General features: G+C 38.9%; 3 protein-coding genes across 3 annotated transcripts; 2 read left to right on the forward strand and 1 right to left on the reverse strand.

Annotated features, from left to right (window-relative positions):
• The first annotated feature begins 47 nt into the window (after window positions 1-47).
• On the forward strand, window positions 48-2,256 carry LOC145237478 (early estrogen-induced gene 1 protein-like). Its single transcript, XM_080100351.1, has one exon. The coding sequence runs from the start codon at window positions 127-129 to the stop codon at window positions 1,222-1,224; it is 1,098 nt and encodes a 365-aa protein (XP_079956477.1). The 5' UTR covers window positions 48-126; the 3' UTR covers window positions 1,225-2,256.
• Window positions 2,256-17,731, forward strand: LOC145237476 (single-strand DNA endonuclease ASTE1-like). Its single transcript, XM_080100349.1, has 10 exons — window positions 2,256-2,423; window positions 2,891-2,986; window positions 3,168-3,298; window positions 3,694-3,881; window positions 4,944-5,117; window positions 5,426-5,621; window positions 9,627-9,667; window positions 9,777-9,865; window positions 15,873-16,633; window positions 17,219-17,731. The coding sequence occupies exons 1-10, from the start codon at window positions 2,281-2,283 to the stop codon at window positions 17,296-17,298; spliced, it is 1,899 nt and encodes a 632-aa protein (XP_079956475.1). The 5' UTR covers window positions 2,256-2,280; the 3' UTR covers window positions 17,299-17,731.
• A 295-nt stretch (window positions 17,732-18,026) lies between these two features.
• Window positions 18,027-21,151, reverse strand: LOC145237479 (3-dehydrosphinganine reductase-like). Its single transcript, XM_080100353.1, has 8 exons — window positions 20,729-21,151; window positions 20,090-20,182; window positions 19,893-19,995; window positions 19,723-19,835; window positions 19,317-19,389; window positions 19,027-19,167; window positions 18,610-18,784; window positions 18,027-18,540 (listed from the first exon to the last, which is right to left on the reverse strand). The coding sequence occupies exons 1-8, from the start codon at window positions 21,059-21,061 to the stop codon at window positions 18,519-18,521; spliced, it is 1,053 nt and encodes a 350-aa protein (XP_079956479.1). The 5' UTR covers window positions 21,062-21,151; the 3' UTR covers window positions 18,027-18,518.
• Between the last annotated feature and the right edge of the window lie 469 nt (window positions 21,152-21,620).

Genomic DNA, 21,620 nt, shown 5'->3' on the forward strand with positions numbered 1-21,620 from the left:
CATCAAGTTATGTTATTAAACTTATAGTATGATGTTACATTTCCACCATTGAGTATCGTGTTTCTGTTTTGACAGGCGTAAAGTATAACACAGGATTCTGGTAGTTGGTGAAAGTCTATTTTTAGCATGAGCTTCTTGAAGCCACTGGTTATGACAAAGAAGCGATTCAAGTTCCAAGTATCTCTGTATATTGATGAGTTAAACTCGATTCCAACCATAAACGGATTCCTTTACTGCAAGACAAGCCTTAAAAATGGAGGCACATACACACAGAACACAAGTCGTCTAAATGTCAGTGAGCACTGTGTTGCATGGAGATCAAAATTTGAATTCTCATGTAAAATGTCAGCAAGCCCAAACACAGGAATTTTGGACCCTTGTATTGTAAGACTTTCTGTAAGGAGAGAGGTCAAGGGTGGAAGAAGTGCTATGAAAGTTGGCTATGTGGATTTAAATCTTGCAGAATTTGCAGGCTCAGGCCAAACATCACGTCACTGTCTGTTAGAGGGCTATGATGACAAAATACGATTGGACAATTCAATCTTGAAAATTGTTGTTGGAATGCAGCTTCTATCTGGTGATGTGTTGTTCAAGACTCCTGCAGTCCGGGATGTAGCATTTCAACTTCCAGAGGAAACCAATGGAATGGAGCCTCAAAAGATGGATGGTGAAAGCAGTGGCTTTGGGAGCTTGCCTAGAAAGACTCAAAAGCATAGAAGTCAAACTGATCCATTTGCACCCTCTCACAGTCGCAATGTCAGTTCTGTGAGCCAGCAATCAAAGAAATCAGATTACAGTTCACAACATTCGAGGACACCTAGCAACATAAGCCAGGAGAACTCAGTTGACTCTTTAGGTGAACAAGAGTTGGGCATCAGTGGAAGTGGTTCTATTAAATCACCTCAAAAAGTTCCCTCAACGCCTGGTCGCAACCCACCGCCTAGGCCTCCTCCACCACACAGTGCCACCATTGTTGCCAATCGAATCGATGACACAAGGGTAAATGCCAATGATGTAGTGAGCAGGCTCATTGCCAGTCAGGACTTCACTCATAACACAAGCAGTGGGGAAGGGGACAATCTCCAGCTGTTTGTTACCAGTGATGGAAGTACGGCTCTAAGTGGGCAGACACTTCACAATCGTGTTGGCTCTGGTGTTTATCATCCTGTTGTGTTCGATACAAGGCCAAGGACAAGCTCAAACATCGTAAACAGCCATTCATAGGTAGTGTTTTTATCTTTCTTTGTTTCACTTTTTGCATCACCCAACACCATACTAAGCCCTGAAATGCTGTGCATTGATGGGAGCATTCTTATGTTAATTGAGCACCATGTGTAGGAATCTTTGTAAGATAAACATTGTGTTGAAAACAATGTTAAATTGGTCTGGTTGTTCCATCAGGAGTACCACATGTTTTTTCTTGCACACGGAATATATTTTTATCTTTGTGTGTGTGTCTGTTTGTTCCTTTATCTGTAAAACTTCCTGTTTTTGAGTGTTAATGCTCGGTGGTTTTGTTTACTATGATCCATCCAAATATCAAAATCATGAATCCATGTTGTTTCTCATTTTGAGCCAAATTTTGTGTAAATTGGAATGTATGGTGCCTGACCGTTGTCATGAGTAAACAGTCAAGTATGCATTTGCTAGCTGGCTTAGCATTTGTTCTTTGTTAGTTTCCAAAGTTTATATTTATTGCATGTTTTCTCCACCAAAGTTTTGTCCCGGCCTTCTTAAGTAAGTTGGTTGACATAAACAGTAAAATTGTGTAACAGCAATAATGGAATTTGTTATAAAACCAATCTTCAATGCAAATCAACCTTTAATGCAATCTTGTTCAGATGACAGCCCATTTACTAGGCTTGATTGAACTTTCTTCTTGCTTACATTTATCTGTTGTCAATTTTACATCTTAGTCGCTTATTATCTTCCTTTTTACCTTCAGTGATTGTAAAAAGCAAAATAAGAAGCAGCTTTATTTTTCTCTATATGCTGTGTGCCTAATTTTATCTGTTTTGCCCAATTTGTCTTGGACTCACATTCACATTGGTAAGCCAAAGTAATTGAAGCTAATGTTTGTAGTAATTGTTGTCACACAAACTTCCAAAGACTTTTTGATCTTTATTTGCAACTTCAATAATGTCAAGTGAAAAATATTTTTTCATTTTATACTTCACTGGTAAAACGAACCGTTGCAAGGATAAGAATAAACCAAAAAGATGATACATTTTTGTTTTTGTGCTTTTTTATGCTTAGTCTAGTGCTGTTTCTGAACTCTGAATGGGTATCAGGGGCTTAACAGGGTTTGTTAACGATCGGCAAAGGTTTCTTCTCAAAAGGAGTAAAGTGGTTGATCAGTATTTGATTGTGGATGGTAAAGCACTGCTTCACTTTCTTTACCATGAAAACAGCTTGGATGTCAGGTATGAAAAATTTCTCATATCAATAACCGATATTGGTTGAACTGTCGAAAGTTGATCAATATCTTTTAAATCATATTTTTGTACAATGTGAAATAGAAGATTAAAAATAAGTTTTTCCAAATCCTTTTGTGACTTTGAGTGTAATAGGATTTTAGAAGATTATGGCCTTTATGTTTCTATTATTGATTTTTGGCCAAATGAACTGCTTTCAACCTGTTCCCAAATGTATTGTTAAGTACCAATGTCAACCAAGGACATGCTTTGGCAAACAGCCAATTTGTCCCTTGGCTGTTTTCAGGGGAAAATCTAGTTCAAGATTCTTTTTGATTAAATTATGCATGAAACCCTTGTCTGGAGTCATCTATTATTAACTAGTACTCTTCTCTAGTATAGTATTTCATTCACTCTATATGAGTTATTGTTGTTTAATGCATAATTTAAATATTGTTTTGATCTTGTGTGTTAAGGTTTGGTGGCAGTTATATGCAGTTCCGTCAAATAGTGGAGGAATTTTTGAAAAGACTTCAAACCTGCAAAATTAAACCTATAGTTGTGTTTGATGGGTAAGCTCATTTGTCATACATGCTCATGTTACATGATATTGCTACACAAATAGAGTGTTAAATAAGCATACCTGTGTGTTGGGGAATAAAATCAACAATTAACAGTGTAGTCAAACTGGAATTATAGATGTGCATTTGTGTTTCTGTTTTTTAAATAATATTTTTTTAAATTTTACCACAGTGGCTGTTCCAAACATAAACAGAATACCAAACTATCAAGACAGCAAGACAATGTGCAACTAGCTTGCAATATCATTCAGTCTCACTCAAAAGAAGAAGCTCAATGCAATAGACTGCTTCCACCAATGACTGGTAAACATTGTCTATATTTTGTAATTTTACATTTACAAATTTAACAATCCTTTTTAGCCAGATGCAAAACATCAAAACAAAAAAGACAATCAAACCAAAAATATATTTTTAAAAAGTTTTCAACTTAATGTAGCTTTCACCACTTACTTACTTAAATGTAATAAACTACTACTACATTTTAAATATATGCACAATATATTTTGTAATGGAGTGGTACTTAGCATTTAAGAAAAAACTTTTTTAGATACTTTTAAAGGTTTCTTTCACCCATTTGAGTGTATTTTGGCATTGATTACATTACATCAATCATAGTCCTTATTTATTGCCAAAATATTAATTGTTATTACATCTTTCTGTTGAATTTAAAGTGTATTTAACATTTAATTATTTTCCAGGTTTGGTTTTGTGTCAAACCCTCAGTGATCTGAAAATTCCATTTGTTTATTCTGACACTGATGCTGACCGTGACATTGTGGCCTTGGCAAACTTGCTAGGTGCATCTGTTTTGTCCAATGACAGTGACTTTTATGTCCTGGATGTCATCCATGGTTACTTGCCTTTATCTCATTTTAACTGGAAGGAGGTATGTTAAATATGGTGTTTGGCTATAAAACTGTATATTGTGTTGTTTAACAGACAATACACCTCAGTATTTTAAACACATAGAAGGACAATGGATATTGGTCTGCCGCATGGGCAGTGGACACATATTTGTTTGTTTATTTTGTCATAGTCATTTGCATTCTCTCAGTTAAACCTATGTTGTTAGTTGCTTGAAAGTGCAAGCTGCCAATTAATGAAGTTGGGTATTAACAGCTTGCTTAGGTGTTATTCATGTACCTGATTGGGTAAAGGCATCAACATAAACATATGTACATGTAGTCATGTTACCTATGATTCAGCTGAACGTTGCGTGTGGTGGGTTAACTGTTTCTCCAACTGAAAAGGCATTTGAACACATTAACCTTACATGCGCGGACATTCCAGGCCTTTGACCAATGATAAGATAATACCCGATGACGAAATACCCTCGTCGTTTGGTGCCTTTGTTTTAAAACAATGCCACACACTTTTGGACAAAAACATAAGGGGGCATAAGTTACTGTTGTGGTCGAACTGGTTACCAGGACACCGCAAAGCCTGTCCTTTAACACCATTTCATAGATTTACGAGCTGTGCAACGTTGCTGAACTGGCAGACGGAGCGACCCAAATGCATGCTATAAATCACAATTTCGTGGGAACTGTTAATCTCAGCTACGCAGGCCAAGACTTATCACCGCGCGGAATGCGTGCTATGCCTGTCCTGTTGTTAAGCTTATCGAAGCTGGGCAATCGAAACTGCAGGCCAAGTTATCGTGACGATGCCTGGTTAAGTTAACAGTGACGTAGCACTTACGGTGCGGTCTTCGACGACTTACCGATTTAAAACCTTTTTTAAACCGGTAAAAAATGTTAAAAAACTTAAGTTCTTTGATAAAACAGTCTGGTAAAACAATTGTTTTAATCAGTTACAGTTCTCGATACAAAAGACATTTTATTTCATTTGTGTGTAGCACTTTATCGTGTATTAAAAAATATATTCAGTGGTTGGTGGTAAAAACATTTTTTACAAACTCCTATTTATAATTTTGATTGTGTGCAAGGTTTTCCATGATGAAACACAAGGACAATACATGCATGGCTTGCGTTACCACAGGAAAGCGTTGTTATCGACATACAAGCTTGATCGAGCGATGCCAGCTTTCCTTTCTATCCTGCTGGGTTCTGACTGGTTGCCCCGGGACACGTTTTCGGTCTTCCTCAGCCAAATTACACAGGTAGGCTACCTGATATCGTGGGAATCCGAATTGCTGTCAAAGTGTTTCAAGGCAGCCTGTTTGTCCATATTACAATGTTTACTGTCAGTTTTTGTCACCAAGCCTGACCATGCTGACCGCAAGTTAATTTTCCGCTGTATTGTGGGCTACAATTTACAATTTCTTTGTTCTTTTCAACAAGTAGGCCTAGTTGTTTGATATTTGCAACATTTTATTGTTGATGATTGTGCTTAATTAAACACAAATTAACTGGATTCTAACTTAGACAGTTGTTGATTTTAGGCTAAATATACCTGATTTTTTACCAGAGTGGTCCCTCCAGCAAAAAGTGTGGTGAGCTACTTAGCTGGTTGTCCAAGCAAAAAGACACAGAAGTAGTGGTCGAAAAAATAATGCGACGAATTGCAAACAGCCAGCGCGAAGCGGGGTTGGAAAGAGTAAGGTGGTGTTTATCGTTCTACAACACCCTTCCGAAAAATGAGAAACTTCTCCAACGCGTAAAAGGTATAGCTGACCTTAGGTGTTTGTGTGAAGTAGTGTCACGTCTTTGTGGTAAAGTGTTTGATATATCAATTGTAGTGTCGTGGCCTTAAGTATTTTATTGTGCGCTATTCACAAACCCTTTGTCGTGAAAAACAAATTAAAATGTGCTTTGGGCTGTAGTCATTTCATGGCACATAGACAACTCCATTTGCGAGATGTAGGCTATATAGGTTGTATACAATAGTATGCAAAAAATAGACATTAACAAAATTGCCAGCGATGTAGAATAAAACGTATTCATCGAATATATCTCTGGCAATTTGGTTATTATTAAAGCTACTATTTAAGTCCGTGTCTTGTGTACCTAAAACATAAACGAAATAAACCAAAAATGTTTTCAATATAAAAGGTTTTAGTTGATAAAAAACAAAAAACAAGAATTAAGGCTGCGCAATGAACCGTAAATTGTGTTTTTTCATGCTAAAAACTTTACACAACAAAGTAGTTCGTCAGGTCACCTATGCGTCATCCAAGCAACAAAAAAAACATCCTAAGCGGAGATAATCTAATAACCATGATTTGCGGCTAGGTACGTTGGCGTCGAATTATTGATTAGACGTGCCTAGCCGATCTACCCAGCCCAAGGCTATGGCTTTGAAGTCCCAAAGAACGTGCCAGGTGTGTCTTACCGTGCTCGTTACGATGATATGATTTGCCTTGCAACCAGACTAGAGGTTGCATTAGCAAGTCAAAGTGTTTACGAGTCATACTGACTGTTATTTATAAGTTAACGCTACGGCTGAATGCGAATATGACTAAATTTTTACCACAGCAGTGTGTTGGGCCATACAGGCCTACAGCCTAGTCGATTTACTAACAAAGGTCAAAAGGTCACACATTTATCCAAAATCATTTCATGTCGTACGTAAAATCGTTTCAAACCAGACGTTATCTAAAAGGTCCAGCCTGTTTTTATTCCAACACAATGAACGTTGTTGGAAATTCAGAACTGCTGGTACCAGAGCCTTTGAATGGGTTTCGACTTTTAACTGGGTTTCGACTGAAATGGGTTTCGACTTTAATGTACCCTGCGCGTTAACCGGCATTTGTTGTTGATGTGTTCAAATAGCATATTTCAAAACCGCCGTGCACAGCAGTTTAAATATTAACTATGTACTGGGCAACAGTTCCAAATTCATTATTTGTTTCTGTGTGGGGCGAAAAGGTCATGTAACGCATTGTTTCGATTTATGAGACATACCTCATAACAAAACCACTAAGAACCACACAACAGGCTCCATAAACCTCTGGCTGTCAAGGCTGATGCCTATTCGATTCAAATTAATTTGTTTGGCGCGGCCTACATACATTTTTGTGCTATTTATTGGTCAAAAAAATCTAAAGTTCACAGCAAATCAAAAACATTTAGAAAGAAATTAGCTTCAACGAACAGAACGACTAAATGGCAAGGCTGGTTTGCAATATAGTTCCGGTTAAACTAAAGGTTATGGTGCGTCGTGACGGTTATGAACCTAGTTTGACCTTTCTTAGTGTGTTCAGTTGCCTGTAATAACCACACGCTGCACTGTATAGCAGATACCCTCACAGTGGTTTGGGTGGTTATACGGCCACAAAAAGAGCGAGTACAGTACTCGACTTCACATCAAACGTTTAATGGCAAATAATTGCAAGAGATTTGGCGCAAGGACATTTGTGTCAGCGACAGTCAATTTTCTTACAGTGTTTACCGTGGTGTGGATTGAGGATTGATTACCAGTCCGTTCTTCACAGCTTTCGGCCCTTCCTTAACATAAAGTGTGTTATAACGGGATATACAATAATTTCCTGAACAACATCACGTGAAACCCGACGTTGCAAGTCATAAAATGAGACACGTGTACAATCCTAAAACTTACTAGTTAGAAAACTGTGAAATGTGTCGTAATGCATTATAGCGATGCAGTTTGCCTGGAGGTCGTATTAGGCGTTTGGCGGTGTCCATAATTAATGATTGGTCGTATGTTAGAGCTGTCTATTTACCAGCCTCCGCACACCGCAAGGTTATGAATGTACCGGCGCTGCGTTCTTGCGTCTTCGTTGTTTACATGTTGCGCCCTGTGGCTTGATAATCTGTAGATATGTACTTTAGCTGTTAAACCAGTTATTTGACTTGAGTCGATTTTTTCCTTTTCGCGTGTAGCCAATACAGAGTGTAAACGGTGGTGCCCGAACCCGGCCCGAACCCGATTCGTTTTTGAGAAGCCCGTTTAGCCATGAAGGTTTGATTGTCAGACATTATAAAGCACCAGAAAAGACCAAGGCAACAAACATAATAGACAATTGGTTTAAAACAAGCCGTTTTAGGGCTGTTTGACATTAGGTCAGGTCCAGCCACTATAACCCGTTATTTCGAGAAACCTGAGCCCGAGCCCGAGCCCGAGCCCGAAAGCCCGGTCCGACTTACAACTCTGACCCAAATGGTCTAATCAAAAGTCATGATTAAAAAAAAAAAACAAAAAAAAAACGATTAACAAAACCATTGCCGTTTAAACTACAAAATCCGCAACAAGACTGTAAAAATGCCACAAATACATACGTTTGGGTTCAAGGGGCATTTTCGCAATGCAATTACTTGCATTCACTTGTCACGCGGTCGTTGCGTGATACGGACCTTTCCAATAAGAAAAGTCATGATGATTTGTTCACGCTGTAGCCGGCAGTTGTGTTAAATTTCAGATCCCCTTTTCACATTGTGTTGCTCACATATCCGAACCAATGGAAATCACTCGCACATTCGTATTGTTCTGTTGAACAAGCAGTTTAAAGGCTCTTTGAGTGGGTAAGGTAAACAACGCTACCCCGACCCCGCTCTTTGTACATTGATCGGTCCAACAGAGTGTTGTTATTAACTGTTCCGTTTGTAGTTCGCCGCTTTATGTACTGGCACAAAATGGTAATAAGACTGGGTCAACCAACATGTCCAATTTATATTGTTTGTTTTTTTATTAATTTTAAACACCTCATTTGTCAACAAAAATGTTTTTAACGCAGAACTAGTTGCTTGTTCGCTAAACACACAAACACGTTGCGATTTTCATATCTTAACTTAATTCCAGTCGCTAACATATTTAAATGACATCGCCTATGGATTTTTTAACCAGTAATGAGAAACGTACCCGTTTTGTCACTAATGTACAAATTATTATTTAATTGCGCAAAAATAGGCGGATTTTAGGCCAAAATGTCGCGTCGATTTTTCATCGGGCATCACGCGCACATTCGATCATTTGCTGTTGGACCATGTCCAGGCCTGATGCATTGCAAGTGTCTGGTGACCAACCTGCATGACGACTTCGGTCTTGGTTGGATTCCTGGCATATCTCATAAACAGAGTTAGTTGCGCAATGTGACACGCATGAAATATTGATTGTTTCAAATGGTTAGAAACACGTGTAGTTGAATTCCGAAGAGGGTTTTGCTGTATACTGCTTTATGACGCGTTGAGCGTTTTTCAGGCATATTTTATAAACGTTAAAAACCGCTGCTGTAACAAAACAGTAGATTTGTTTTGGCGGGCCAGCTTTTCGTGGTTGCAAATAACCCTGCGATACCAATCAACCTTTACGACCTGTTGCATCATCTTACCGTTGACACGCGTTTTGCGGAAATATTACCACGCGTAACAACAGCCTGTAAGGCAAAAAGAGTTTTTAGGCAGAATCAAGTGGCAAACGGGTACGCCAGCAACATGCGTGTATGTCGCCTACTATTACATCCGGGACCAAAGCTGAGAGTAATGCTTCAAACAAGATAAATCCTAAAAAAGAAGAACAAAATTCGTACCCGTTTGGCAGATAGTTCTGCGTAAAAACTCCTTTCGCCTTGCATCCTACGTGGTATTAAATCAACCTATTTTATTGAAGAATCGTTTTGAGGAAATAATATTACCCAGGCGGCTTTCAATCCACGCATTTTGTGTTATGTTATGCCACATATTCAACAACGCCCTTTGTGTTCTGTTCACAGAGCAATGCGACACACCAATGCACCTGAATACGGCGTTCAAGGTTAGTAACACATCACGATTCATTTGTCCAGCGTCAGAGCGCGGCGTCGTCGTAGCCGGCCGGTTTTATTTATAGTTAGCTACAATTCAAGACACTGTTGGTTTTAAAGGAGGGGACGACGGACGCCGGATGGCACAACAACGAACAATGCGACGGAAAGGGGCACACCCGGTCTTCGGAACTGAACGAATTGATCGCGTAAGTGGGGTTGAATAGAATAGACCGCGCTTGGGTGTGTAAGAGAATGGCCCTTGCCACGGGGTCTGCAATGTTGCCCTAGATTTGCCATATTCCAGGTCATCGCTTTAACATATATTGAGCTTTTAGGGGGCAACTGAACATAGTTGACCGGTGTTTCAACTGTTAAAGGTTTCGACCGTGTGCATTTATCTGCACGTTTTTTCGCGTGGATCAATTTGGCAACTGGTCTACTTATCTGTCACGTGTAAGGTTCAGGATATCCAATAAGCATTAGCACGGCGCGTTTTATAACTGACATTTTCCCTATCACCGTTAGTACGAACAACACCATCACACCAAAACTCGCAGATTTTCAAATGAACTTTGATCTATTGGGAATGCGTATTGCATTGAGCCACAATTATACGAATTGTTTTATGACGTTAAAATTGCAACACTCTTAAAACGTCAGTGAATCGGTTTGAACGAGCAAAAAGTTACGTGCTCATGTAAACGCGTGGTTGACCGAGTACTAAGTACGCAATTGCGACTGAACGGTTACATGGAACACCAGTTACCTTGCAAGCTGCCACATGATTTAAGTTAATCATGATTGGCGCTTAACGTAAGTTGACGCAATGTTCAACAATGAACGGAAATATTGTTACGTTGCTTTGAATCTATACAAAAGTATTGGCCTCAAATTGCCGGAAAGATTACTTTTCTCATAACCCCAAACCTCGGACATACGCTACCAGCAGTTGCGAAAATGGAACAATTAAGATTTGGTTGATTCAATAACTTCCTATCACGACGTTGTTGTATGCTATGTGCAGGAAGTTACCAGTGATAACCCTGCAACTCCGCTACAGACATGTATGCGTGTGTGACTAATTAACCGGCGTTTAAGGCGTGGCTTGTTTTGATTATTATCTACCAGCGAGTCACATACAGATTTTGTTGCATTGGCTCGAACATGTAGTTTTCTGCGAATAAACGAATAAGTATAAACAGTTTGTGGTGTTTTTTTAACACGCAAAGTTGCTAGAATTGTAAAAAGGGCATTTTGACACAGCGTACTCGAAATAACCAAGTTTTTTTTACAAATACGTACAAACTTTGAATTAATTGACAAGTGATATCTACAATATTATATGTCCAAATTTTAATTGGTATTACGCTTGCTTCCGTTTCGTGCTTCGAACAACGAGATTTTGGACTGAAGCAACTTTTGACCATAGCTTTTTTGCTATACAACTCAAGTCCCAGCCGTAAGGTTTCATATTTCACTACAAGCTTTGAAGTTGTACGTTTCCCCCCTGTGGGAAGCTATGAGCTTTAACATTGCAATTAAATCCAACTAAAATCACCATTACACAGAAGTGATTGTCGACCGCATCGTAATTTTTTCCGCTTCTGTGGGTTTGTTTTCTCCAGCGCGAATCGCGTGGTATATAGTCTTGAGTTTAATGACGTTTTTCGTTTTGTTTACGACAAATTGTGGTCGCCGCGCTTTAACATCTCTAGTTTATGGTTGAAAAACCGTCACGTGTGTATAAAGTCGCGCGTCATCGTAATCTGCCGTCACGAGTTAAAATCACGTGAGCAGCTAAAAAAACACGATTTTACACAATAAATTCCAATGCAGTTTTTAAAGATACAAGTCAACATTTGGGCGTAAAACATCACAGCGTTTCGACAGTTTATTTTGTCAGCGTCAGGTGAAATAAAACCGTGCAGTGCGTTCCCCAAATTTGTGGTGTTTCTTTAATCTAGTATTCCTAATCCGCTTTGTATACACTGATCCAAGGAGTAAAATTCCAGCTGATGTAACTTAAACGTTGAAGTAGTGAGGCAAGCTGATTTGAATATAGCCCAGCCGTCATATGTTTACCAGACCAGTCAGCCAATAATCTGCCGCAGAAGGTTATTTTTGACTGTCTGTGAACGTGTACGGTTTGTGGATATCCGCGACGACGATTTGTGGGAATTTTTCGGAATTGCGATTAAATATTGCGGGGCCATGATGTGCTAGACTTTACTTTATAAATTAAAGTGGTTCCCAACCTTTTTCGACGAATTCCTCCCTTTACAATTCAATGCATTTTCATTCCTCCCTGATATACTACATGGTAGGCCTAAACCATTAAAATATATGTTTTTCTGTTCCTATGTTCAACGGTTGGTGAAACCCTCTGCCATAAATATCAGCCAGTAAAAAGTTTTGATGCATGTGACGTGTTCGCTAAGTTTGTGAAGAGTCAACAAGGGAAATCCCCGTTTTAACTTCGCCGAAATAATCAGGCGGACTTAACCAAGCAGAATAATTCGATGGAAAATCCAGTTTCCCACAGATCGAAAATTTGTTGCAAGTGGGGAAATTTGGTGACTCGCGCGGCATGTATGCGTGGCACGTGATTGACGTCACTAATTCGCGAACTTTTGTAGTTACCGAATTCGAAAGCATTGTTTTGGTTGTCACAATGGTCGTTTGGGCTTTCGGCTAATTGTCTTCTTGCCTCGTGAATAATTAACGCACTGTTGTAAACATCGTGACCGGCAAATTTCTAAATACATTTATCACTTAAAAGGTTTACAAACGACCACAAGCAATCAGTTTCTCCTAATGTCGACTTCATAATTTAAGGTCTTACCGCCTCTTTAGTTCGTATTAGACAGGAATTTTAAACTCTTTCAAGTAAACATTTAACTGAGGTTTGCCCACGTACATCGTTGTCGCAACGTCGAAGACAATTACGGTTGTATTTGCACCCATCACACCTCACAGTTGACAGGGAAACAACTGGCTGTCAAAATTGCCAGGAACTTTACATCATTAAACATAAAAACACGCCTAGGGTGGTCGAACCCATTTTAGCGGCTAATGTTTACAGTATTTAGCAAGGGTGGGAACCAGAAACGGCGTTTCATCGGCGACTCTATGATTTGCGACTTGGTAAACTGACACCACTTGTTTCTCCTTCGTTACGGCGTGAATTTGGAGCAAACCTTTATTGGTTTTCGAGCGTAGATTAGGTTGCTATCTACCTTGTCCGAAAAATTACTGCAAACTTTCCATTTCGGTCCTGAACTTTCTCTTTTTGTGTAGAAAGGTTGCTGTTTGTTAGAATGAACATTAGCTGCGGTTTGTAAAGTGTGAAGTGTTAGAATTTTTAAAAAGCGATTTGCCAAATACCTAAACTATTATAGGCAAACGCTCATGCCAACTATTTGGGTCTATAGATTTCGCATAAAATTTAATTAGAACAAAATAAGGCTAATGTAATGTTTGTCTCATAGATCTAAAATTTGGAACTTTGCCAGTATTTTCTTCAGTCGTGCGGTTCATTTGTGGTTGTTCTGGGTGGCCTGAACTTGCGCGTGACGGCCGGTCACGGCTCATTGAACACAAGGCATTTCCTCGACGAATAATGAGCAGATGCCGTGCCAGACCGGTTGAATAAAATTTGATGCGCATTTCATTCAAACATAAAATTGCTAGCTTGAGGGTTATTTCGAATTCATGCCAGTTGTTATTTTTTGTCACCAACGCTAGTTTTGTCGACATGAACTACGCTGCATCCCATAAAAGCAGTTTAATCACATTTACGGTTAAAATTTCAATCAAAACCCAGCCGTGTCATCTGTTAAAATACCATTATGCCTCACGCGACCAGTTTTCACGAAATATGACGGAAGTGTGTAATTTTTTGTCAGTCTATAAAAAATTGCTCATGAATACCCTGTCGTACTATACAACATCCTAATATTTGAGCGGTATTACGTGGATGTCTAAATAATGAAAAACCCAGTCAAAAATTGAAATAAAAGTCATTTAATTGCTCGGGCTATTTTTAACAGAATTGACTCGCGTTTTAGCACTGTTTTGCATTTTGCTATTTTATTTTAAAGCGATGAGTTTCCAAAATTTGATATCCGGTATTAATTGGCTGTGAACATATTTTGGGTGATGCTTCATATTTTCATTGACAATTTGCACGTTATTCACTGTTAATAATATTTTCACTATAAACGAAATTGAAACCGTATATGGCTTGCCGATTGTTAGCTTAATAGATTGAAATATGTAAGTAAATACTTGGTTTTGTAAAACCGGTCTGTGACAAATAGAAACCAATTTATGTTTTCGTTATGAGCAAATAAACGTATGATACCAAAAAATCCCAATCCGTTTGCTTACAGGGCCGCCATGTCATGCCTTGTATAGACCTACGCGATCAGTTTGGTAATGTGTTCCATAAATTATACAATAATAGAAAACAATGCGGTATCGCATGTCACGGCAAGTGTTACGTCAAAGTGTTAATTTAACGGGACGTCACGAATGTCTGACAAAAACAACCACTGTAGTATACGCACCGCACTCTCTTGGCTTGTGCACCGTGCATGATATAAACTGTAAAGCATTTATCATAGTTTCATTGTAGTTCACAATTTCGACTTGTGACGAAATACTGATGTTATAAGGCAGTGATTTTCAAACTGTTTGCTGTGAGAGATTTCTAAGTGTGTCGGGGGGTAAATACAGTATATATAATCTAAATGTGGGTGTTATAGAGGTGTTAGCAACTTAATATGGGTATTTTCGGACAATGCCAATCTCCTGTACAGTTTTCCCATTTCGTTATCTTAAATACGAATTATTCTTACTTTAATTAATACAATTTTTGGACACATCAATTCGTACAAAATAAGCAACAACAAATTGAACTTTACATTTCTACCAACGGAGAGCGTTTGACGTATATGTACATCCTTTACTTTACACGTTTTTGCATCCGTGCCCCACGCTCGACACTGTTGCTTATCGGAAACAAACTAACAAACATTAGGTTGCTACACAACAACTATCGTCGCTCCAGCCGATTTACACCGTTCCTTACAGCCCATGACGTCACTGGGGGTCGGCTACGGTATTTCCAGGGAAGAGCTTAACACATAATCGCTTACATAGCAAACTTATGCGGAAATACCTACTCTACAGTAGGGTTGTTTTTGAATGAAATTCACATGCTCTTAAAGCTGCAAAACTATGCTCCTGAGAGGAATACAGCTAAAAACTGGGCGCCCGAACTTTTCTCCTTGTTGGGTTTTGCTGCGGGGGCACAAGTCGTGTATTAAGAAATAGCACATTCATAAACAACTGACGAAGAAGCGCTATCTTAGTTCCTGATAATGGTTACAGATAGGCAAATTAAGTCCACACGACTACGTGCAGTGGTGAGATTTAGCCGGTTCGCACCGCTTTTATAAAACCGTCCCACGAAATTTAATGAGATCAGCGAACCGGTTAGCATTACTGGTTACTGTCAATGTACTTTTTATAACAGAACCGGCAGAAAAATATGACTTTTGTGATAAAACCCAAAAAAAATGAATCCCACCACTGGTTACGTGTAAGTTTCTCGTTCCGTTGGCGATATTGGCAAATGTTGTGAACAATGCGTGCTTATGAGAATGACCGACGCGATTAACGTTTTTTAGGCCATTTGACGTTTACTACATCACATGTTTTTGGTTTCAATTCAGGTTGATCCTAAGAGACGTAAATTCCCTTTCGCTACTTTTCGTGGTAGTTTGACATTTCGTTAAAAGTGCAGTGACGGCAAACCAACAAACCCAGAGATTGTTTGGCGATAGATTGTTGAGTTTCAATTTCAAAGCATCCCAACCCACCAACGCACTTTTCAGTTTGTAGGTTTACGCAAAAGCGGTTAAAGTATATGTTAGGTTCAAACCCCGTTCTATTTCTGAATCGAATGAGTCACATATCTCGGTTTGGTGTACGTGTGTTTAACCTTTACGAAAAGTCAAGATTAGTTTCTGATGTCGACTTTAAATGTCCCATAAGAAAGGTGAATGTGAGACACCGACAAAACGTCAATAAAACCGCGTGTTTTTTTCAATTATTATTGCTAAGAAGACTGGAGCCTTCATGTTTTAGAAAAAAATCAGAATTGTTTGTCAAAACTGGGGTAATAAATTTTGCTACAAATGTTTACAGAAAAGAAGATCTTCCCACATTCGTCGCAAGTGTTGTGACCAACAACGGAAAAGTGCCACTTCCAGTTTTTCTCAGCAAACCATACAAGCCGTCGGCGCATGCGCAGTGCACGAAAGCTCGCCGCGCCCTGTATCGCATGCTTCAAATCAGAAACATTTTACAAAATGACGTCACAGTCGTGGAATTCGATCGCGTGGGAGTGGATTACCACCAAAGCGCCGTGCTAAAATCCACAGATCTGCGGTTGTCGCCCTGCCCTTGTTACGCCATTACATCATCATTTGATGACGTCACAGATGAGTGGCGTCGCCAGTACTTGTTGGAAAGCCTGTTGGGGTGCAAGACTGAAAGTTTGGAGCTCCACGTAGCTTTCGGTCACACGATCAATAATCTACGTAAAATCGATGAAAAGTTCTCAGCGCGATTTGAGGTAATGTGGATGAGCACTGTGGCGTGGATGAGAGCTGGACTGCCATTAGCTTTGGCGATTTCTTTAATTCTGGTGCTCGTTTATGGGGTGCTGGAGAACGCTAATTCGAGCGATTTACTTCTTTCTGCATTAGATGCTAACGATTCTGACGATTTTAGTCACGTGGACACATTAAGCCAATGGCAGTGCTGGATGCAAATCGCCATCGCCTTAAACTGTTTGCTGGGATTTCCCATGTGTAGGACGACCTTCGGGGTGTTTGATTGCTCTAGTGTTGCGGCCATCTATAATCAGGTGAATTCGTGGAGAAGAAACAGGTTGATATCAGAAGGTAAGCGAACAATTTTGTAGTGTTTTGTGGCACTTGAATTTTTTAATCTTTCTGTGACAGTTCTGTAAAGCTTACAAAAAACATTATGGTGCGATGACGACTATTAAGTTAGGACTACGTTTTCAAGAAATGATAAATTTGCTGAACTACTAAATCATACTTCAAGTTTTATTATAGCACTATAGCTTACGTAACCAGAACGGCTTTGATCTAAAAAACGCGGTCTAAAAATAGCAAACAGTTTCCAAATCGCCTAACCTTTTTGTCGGCATATTCTTCGCTGTGTTTACTCCACCGGATAAATGAGATTTACTTTCCTGAAATTTCAATCTGAAGGTAAACAAACCGGGTGTAAACCTGAAAGCATCCGCCCCGCCCGATCCCACGATATCTCTATTCTCATAATTTGAATCAACACTTTTCCATTGTTACCCAACGACGTCGAATGGCTTGCGTGGCGCCCGTACCGGGGCAACGACCTCGTAGCAACACTGTCCACGTTAAGCATTAACGTTGCCCAGCACATATCACACAGACGGAAAGGGCAACATTTTCGACGATAAAACCTCTGTTTGTTTTTTCCAGTTGACCGCCGCCTCGCATTGCTGCCCAGGACTCGAAAGATTGTTCAGCTGCTCATTGGCGCCATCGAGCAGCAGATGTGAGTGCTGGAAATGTGTTGAGCAGTGTCGTACATTTTACATTTGCTACTGCAGCCTTCATTGCCATTGACAATATGCTTTCAGTTTAACCTTTTTAGTATGTGATTGCTAGAAATGTAGCCTACTGCGTATAGTGTAGTGCAATTGCTGCTGCTGCGTTCATTGCCACTAATTTTATTTAGATTGCGAGTCGCTTTTCTAGAACAATATGCTTTTAGTTTAACCTTTTTAAGTTTTGTGTTACATTTTGTTGTTGTTTCTGTGCCTTATTTCTATTTTTTCTTACCGTTTACTGCCAATCTTCACTTCTTACCTACTATCATTTCTGCCCACAGAACAACCGGCGGTTGCAAAACCACACAAATCCTTCGCAAATATAAAAGAGCGTTGGTTTGACCGACCACAAAATGATTAATGAACATTTACGATTTGACAACCGGTGCACACTGAACATTTAATTTAGGAGGGGAACAGGGCGCAGTGTTTACTTATGATCCACTAGTCGTCGCCCGACATATGGTCACATGGCAGCTGGACGTCGGGTGCTTTTCGGGTTATTCTTTACCCGCGTGAGAGCAACCGAAATCTTCACAAACAAACCGCTTCCATTTTCTAAAACAAATAGTTGAGGCCGTTTTGGTGAAGTTTGTACATTGAAGATGTTGGTATGATTTTTCTGTTGTTAGATATCCAGGTAGCTTCTTTGCTTAAAACACTTCACCACCAAAAAGTTGAGAATGATCACACAACACTGTTTTTACTATGACGATAGAACAATAATTCCACAGGTGATTGCAAACTTGCACAACCAGAAGTGTTTGATCTCTCGAAACCGACATGATAACCTTAAGGAAACGGATTTCATGATAACTTGAGACTCGAAGCTTATAGTTCCAGACTCTGCAACAGTGCTATGAGTTTTCATAAAAGTAGCATCCGATGTGACATACAATAGGATAGATATTAAAAGCGCATGCCAATGATTTAAAAGGGTCAAATTCGTGTGCAGCAATAAAAAATGAAAGAAATATTGGACGCGAAATCAAGTGTTTCAACATTTTTCGATGTGTTGATTGCGAATCACGCACACATAAATTCTGTGCTCCGTTTTGTTGTTGAAAAAAAAAACTTTTGTAACAAAGATTTTTGTCTTGATTAAACGTCTTTCCAATTGCAACGTTTACCAAACATGCACAAACTCTTCTTAGCCGTTTTTCCGGCCCTTAAGAAGCATCACTAGCCTCTCTAATCACAACACAAACGAAATCATTACGTGGGTTGAATATATGCATGCACGAATTGGACTGGAATTACTTATCCTTGTCCTCTTCTTGTACAGCACATTCTCTTTTCCGAGCACATTTCGACACGATACCGTCGAAATACTTGAGATAAGCAAGCGACACCATGCGGAAAGGACCCATCAATGCGATTTGACAGAACGCTGTCAGCATGGAATTACATGGCGACATTCCAGCAGTTACTTGCCCTTTTATTAAAAATAGAACAACAATTAATAAAACAAATACTGTACCTTTTGTTGTAATCTTGCTTTTGGTCATTTTGCAATAAATTCTGACACAAAATTTCAATTCAATTTTTTGAAGTCGTTTGATCACGGGGGTCTGCTGTTCTTTCCATTTGTTTTAAATCCTTTGTACTTACCAATAGTCCCTTTTTTCAAATTGCCACCTGGTCTCACTGTTAACTATCGCAATTTTTTTTCTTTACCTAAAATGAATCCATCCAAACCAATTGTGGAGCTGAATTCTCCCCGCACAGCATCCCTAAAAATAGCTTTGCCAACAGCATCAGGCATAAAGAAGCCAGAAGTCTCAGAAATCAGCTGTGTTTCCTCTGGTTTTCTATCATCTGGTCAAAATAATTGATTACAAATTATGTTTTTGTTTGACACATCATTTTTGTCATGTATGTAGTTTTGCATGGGGGATTAACTCCTGTGATAGCCAAAACAAAAGCATTTTGCATGAACAGAGCAAGCAAATATATCATGTACTGACCATCATCATGAAATCCTGGTGTGTCTGTATCAGGGGGAAAGGATACAGTAACTGCAATATTGTATGGTTTCACCTTTGAAACAACACACAAATTTAGTTTCTGATGCATTATTGTCCTCAGAATCACCACAACACATACAAATGATTAATCAAATACTAAACATTTTTTGGCAAATTGTATATTTGTGAGACAATAAGTATGGCAGCATCTTCAATTGCCACATATGAAACATAAAAAATACCACACCCTGTTGCCATAGTTTATCAAACATTGTACAACAACGAGACCGATTTAAAGTGCACTCAATTAAAAAAAATTATCCAGAAGGGTGTTGTGTATAAGTGTGAGTAAAATTAAAAACAATTTGCTGTAAGCTACTGTAGCACCAGTAATTAACAATATTACCTCCATTTGTAAAGTTTCTGCAAAGCCACGAAGAGCAAACTTGGTAGGACAATAAGCTGTATATCCAAACACACCAGTTTGCCCTGCTTGAGAGCTGACAAATACAATTCGACCTGTGGAAACAAAATGTTTAACCATGTGAAATTCAACTTCATCAGTCACACACACACCTTTCTTCCTCTTTTTCATTCCAGGCAAAACAGCTTTTGTGCAATAAATAGAACCAAAATAGTTGACTTTCATTAAGAGTTCAAACTGTTCAGTTGGCGTATCCTACAAAAAAAGAAGTTACATGTAAGTACAAACATAACTGGACTTTTCAAGGTTGTCACAACAATGCTTTTTAGATTTAGAAATGTAAATTTACTTCAAAAGTTCCAGCAAATGAGATGCCTGCACAGTTAATAAGGTAGTCAACTGGACCCAAACGCTCCTCTGTTGATTTGATTCCATCCAGAACCTGCAGCAAACATAAAAATAGTTTAAGCTGCTTAGCAATTAGTGCTATAGTACAAAAATACCAAACTTTTAAAAGTTTAAAAAATACTAAGTCTCACACTACAAACAAAAACTGTAACAGTCTTTGCATGCCCAAAGGCATCATGAGGATGTCGCCATACTTTTTTGAATAAAGGGCATTGCAAAATTTTTAAACATTACAGGCCAGGTTGTATTCTACATTTAAAAAAGGTAATTTTGCAAGTATATAAATGTATATAAATGTATATATATATATATATATATATATGTATAAATGCTTATGCCCAGGGCTGCTCAGCTTGTTATTAAACTAAGGAACAGACTAAGGAAGACCCTGACAAGCCACAGCTAGCCTGAAGGGTAATTGTGGAAACCCCTGTGATGTAAGTAGATAACACAATGTATTTATTAAATAATTGTTTGCATTTAACTATTATTACTTGTAATTCAATTATGTGAACTAAAAAAAAACACCCAACTACCATATCATGTTATTTAAAGTTGTCAATAACATACAAAATAGTACCTCTTTAGCTGATGAAGCTACATCAAGAGGAAGAATAGTTACACATTGTCGTTCTCCTCCACCTTTCATGTGTTGTTCAACAATGCTTTTAGCTTCCAGAAGCTTTTGTTCATTGCGAGCAACCAAAGTGATAAACCCTCCTTTCCTTGCAAACTCTTTGGCTATTTCGAGGCCAATGCCAGATGACCCACCAGTGATCAAAATATGCGATCCGGCAACATTCAAACGACTTGGACGTGAAGAGACAATGAAAAGCAGTACAATAATCACAACGGGAAAAAGTATAAGAATCAGCATTTTGCTGTTATGTATCTGAGATACCAAATTTGGCATTAAATAAAAACCACTACACTGCGTCTTTCGCTAGATTGTAATCAAATTAATTATCTAAAACAAACTTTTGCAAACCTTATTGCACGTCGGTTACCCAACTGTCTTGTGATACGAAAGTGTACTTAACACATGTATACAAGGACAAGTTAAAACAAACGTGCGTTCCGCGTGACTAGACAGAGGGACAAGATGATTTATTTGAGATGAGAAATTGAGAATCCCGTGAGATCGATGGCGTTTAGCGCCGTACCCAGTACCCACTGCTTTCCCACTCTGTTGTTGCATAAAAAGTCTGTGGAATCTAAACTAAATGTATCCTCCCTTTTAAATATAAAAGTCGTTTTGAATCGTTTCAATTGACCGATTCTATTGGGGGCCTGGCCGCCTGGGAACCCTGATTGTGATCCACATCTGCATCTAACTCCAGTGCGGTCTCAATAAGGTATAGATTTCAGCCTGAAAATTACTTTTAAAAATATGTTTTCCAATGTCTTGAAATTACTTCCTCCGAGGCTGGATAGGTTGCATTTTCATTTGAGGTTTTACAAGACCAATAAAA

Source organism: Phallusia mammillata, chromosome 7 (assembly GCF_965637545.1).
Source record: "Phallusia mammillata chromosome 7, kaPhaMamm4.hap1.1, whole genome shotgun sequence".
Lineage (NCBI taxonomy): Eukaryota > Metazoa > Chordata > Ascidiacea > Phlebobranchia > Ascidiidae > Phallusia > Phallusia mammillata.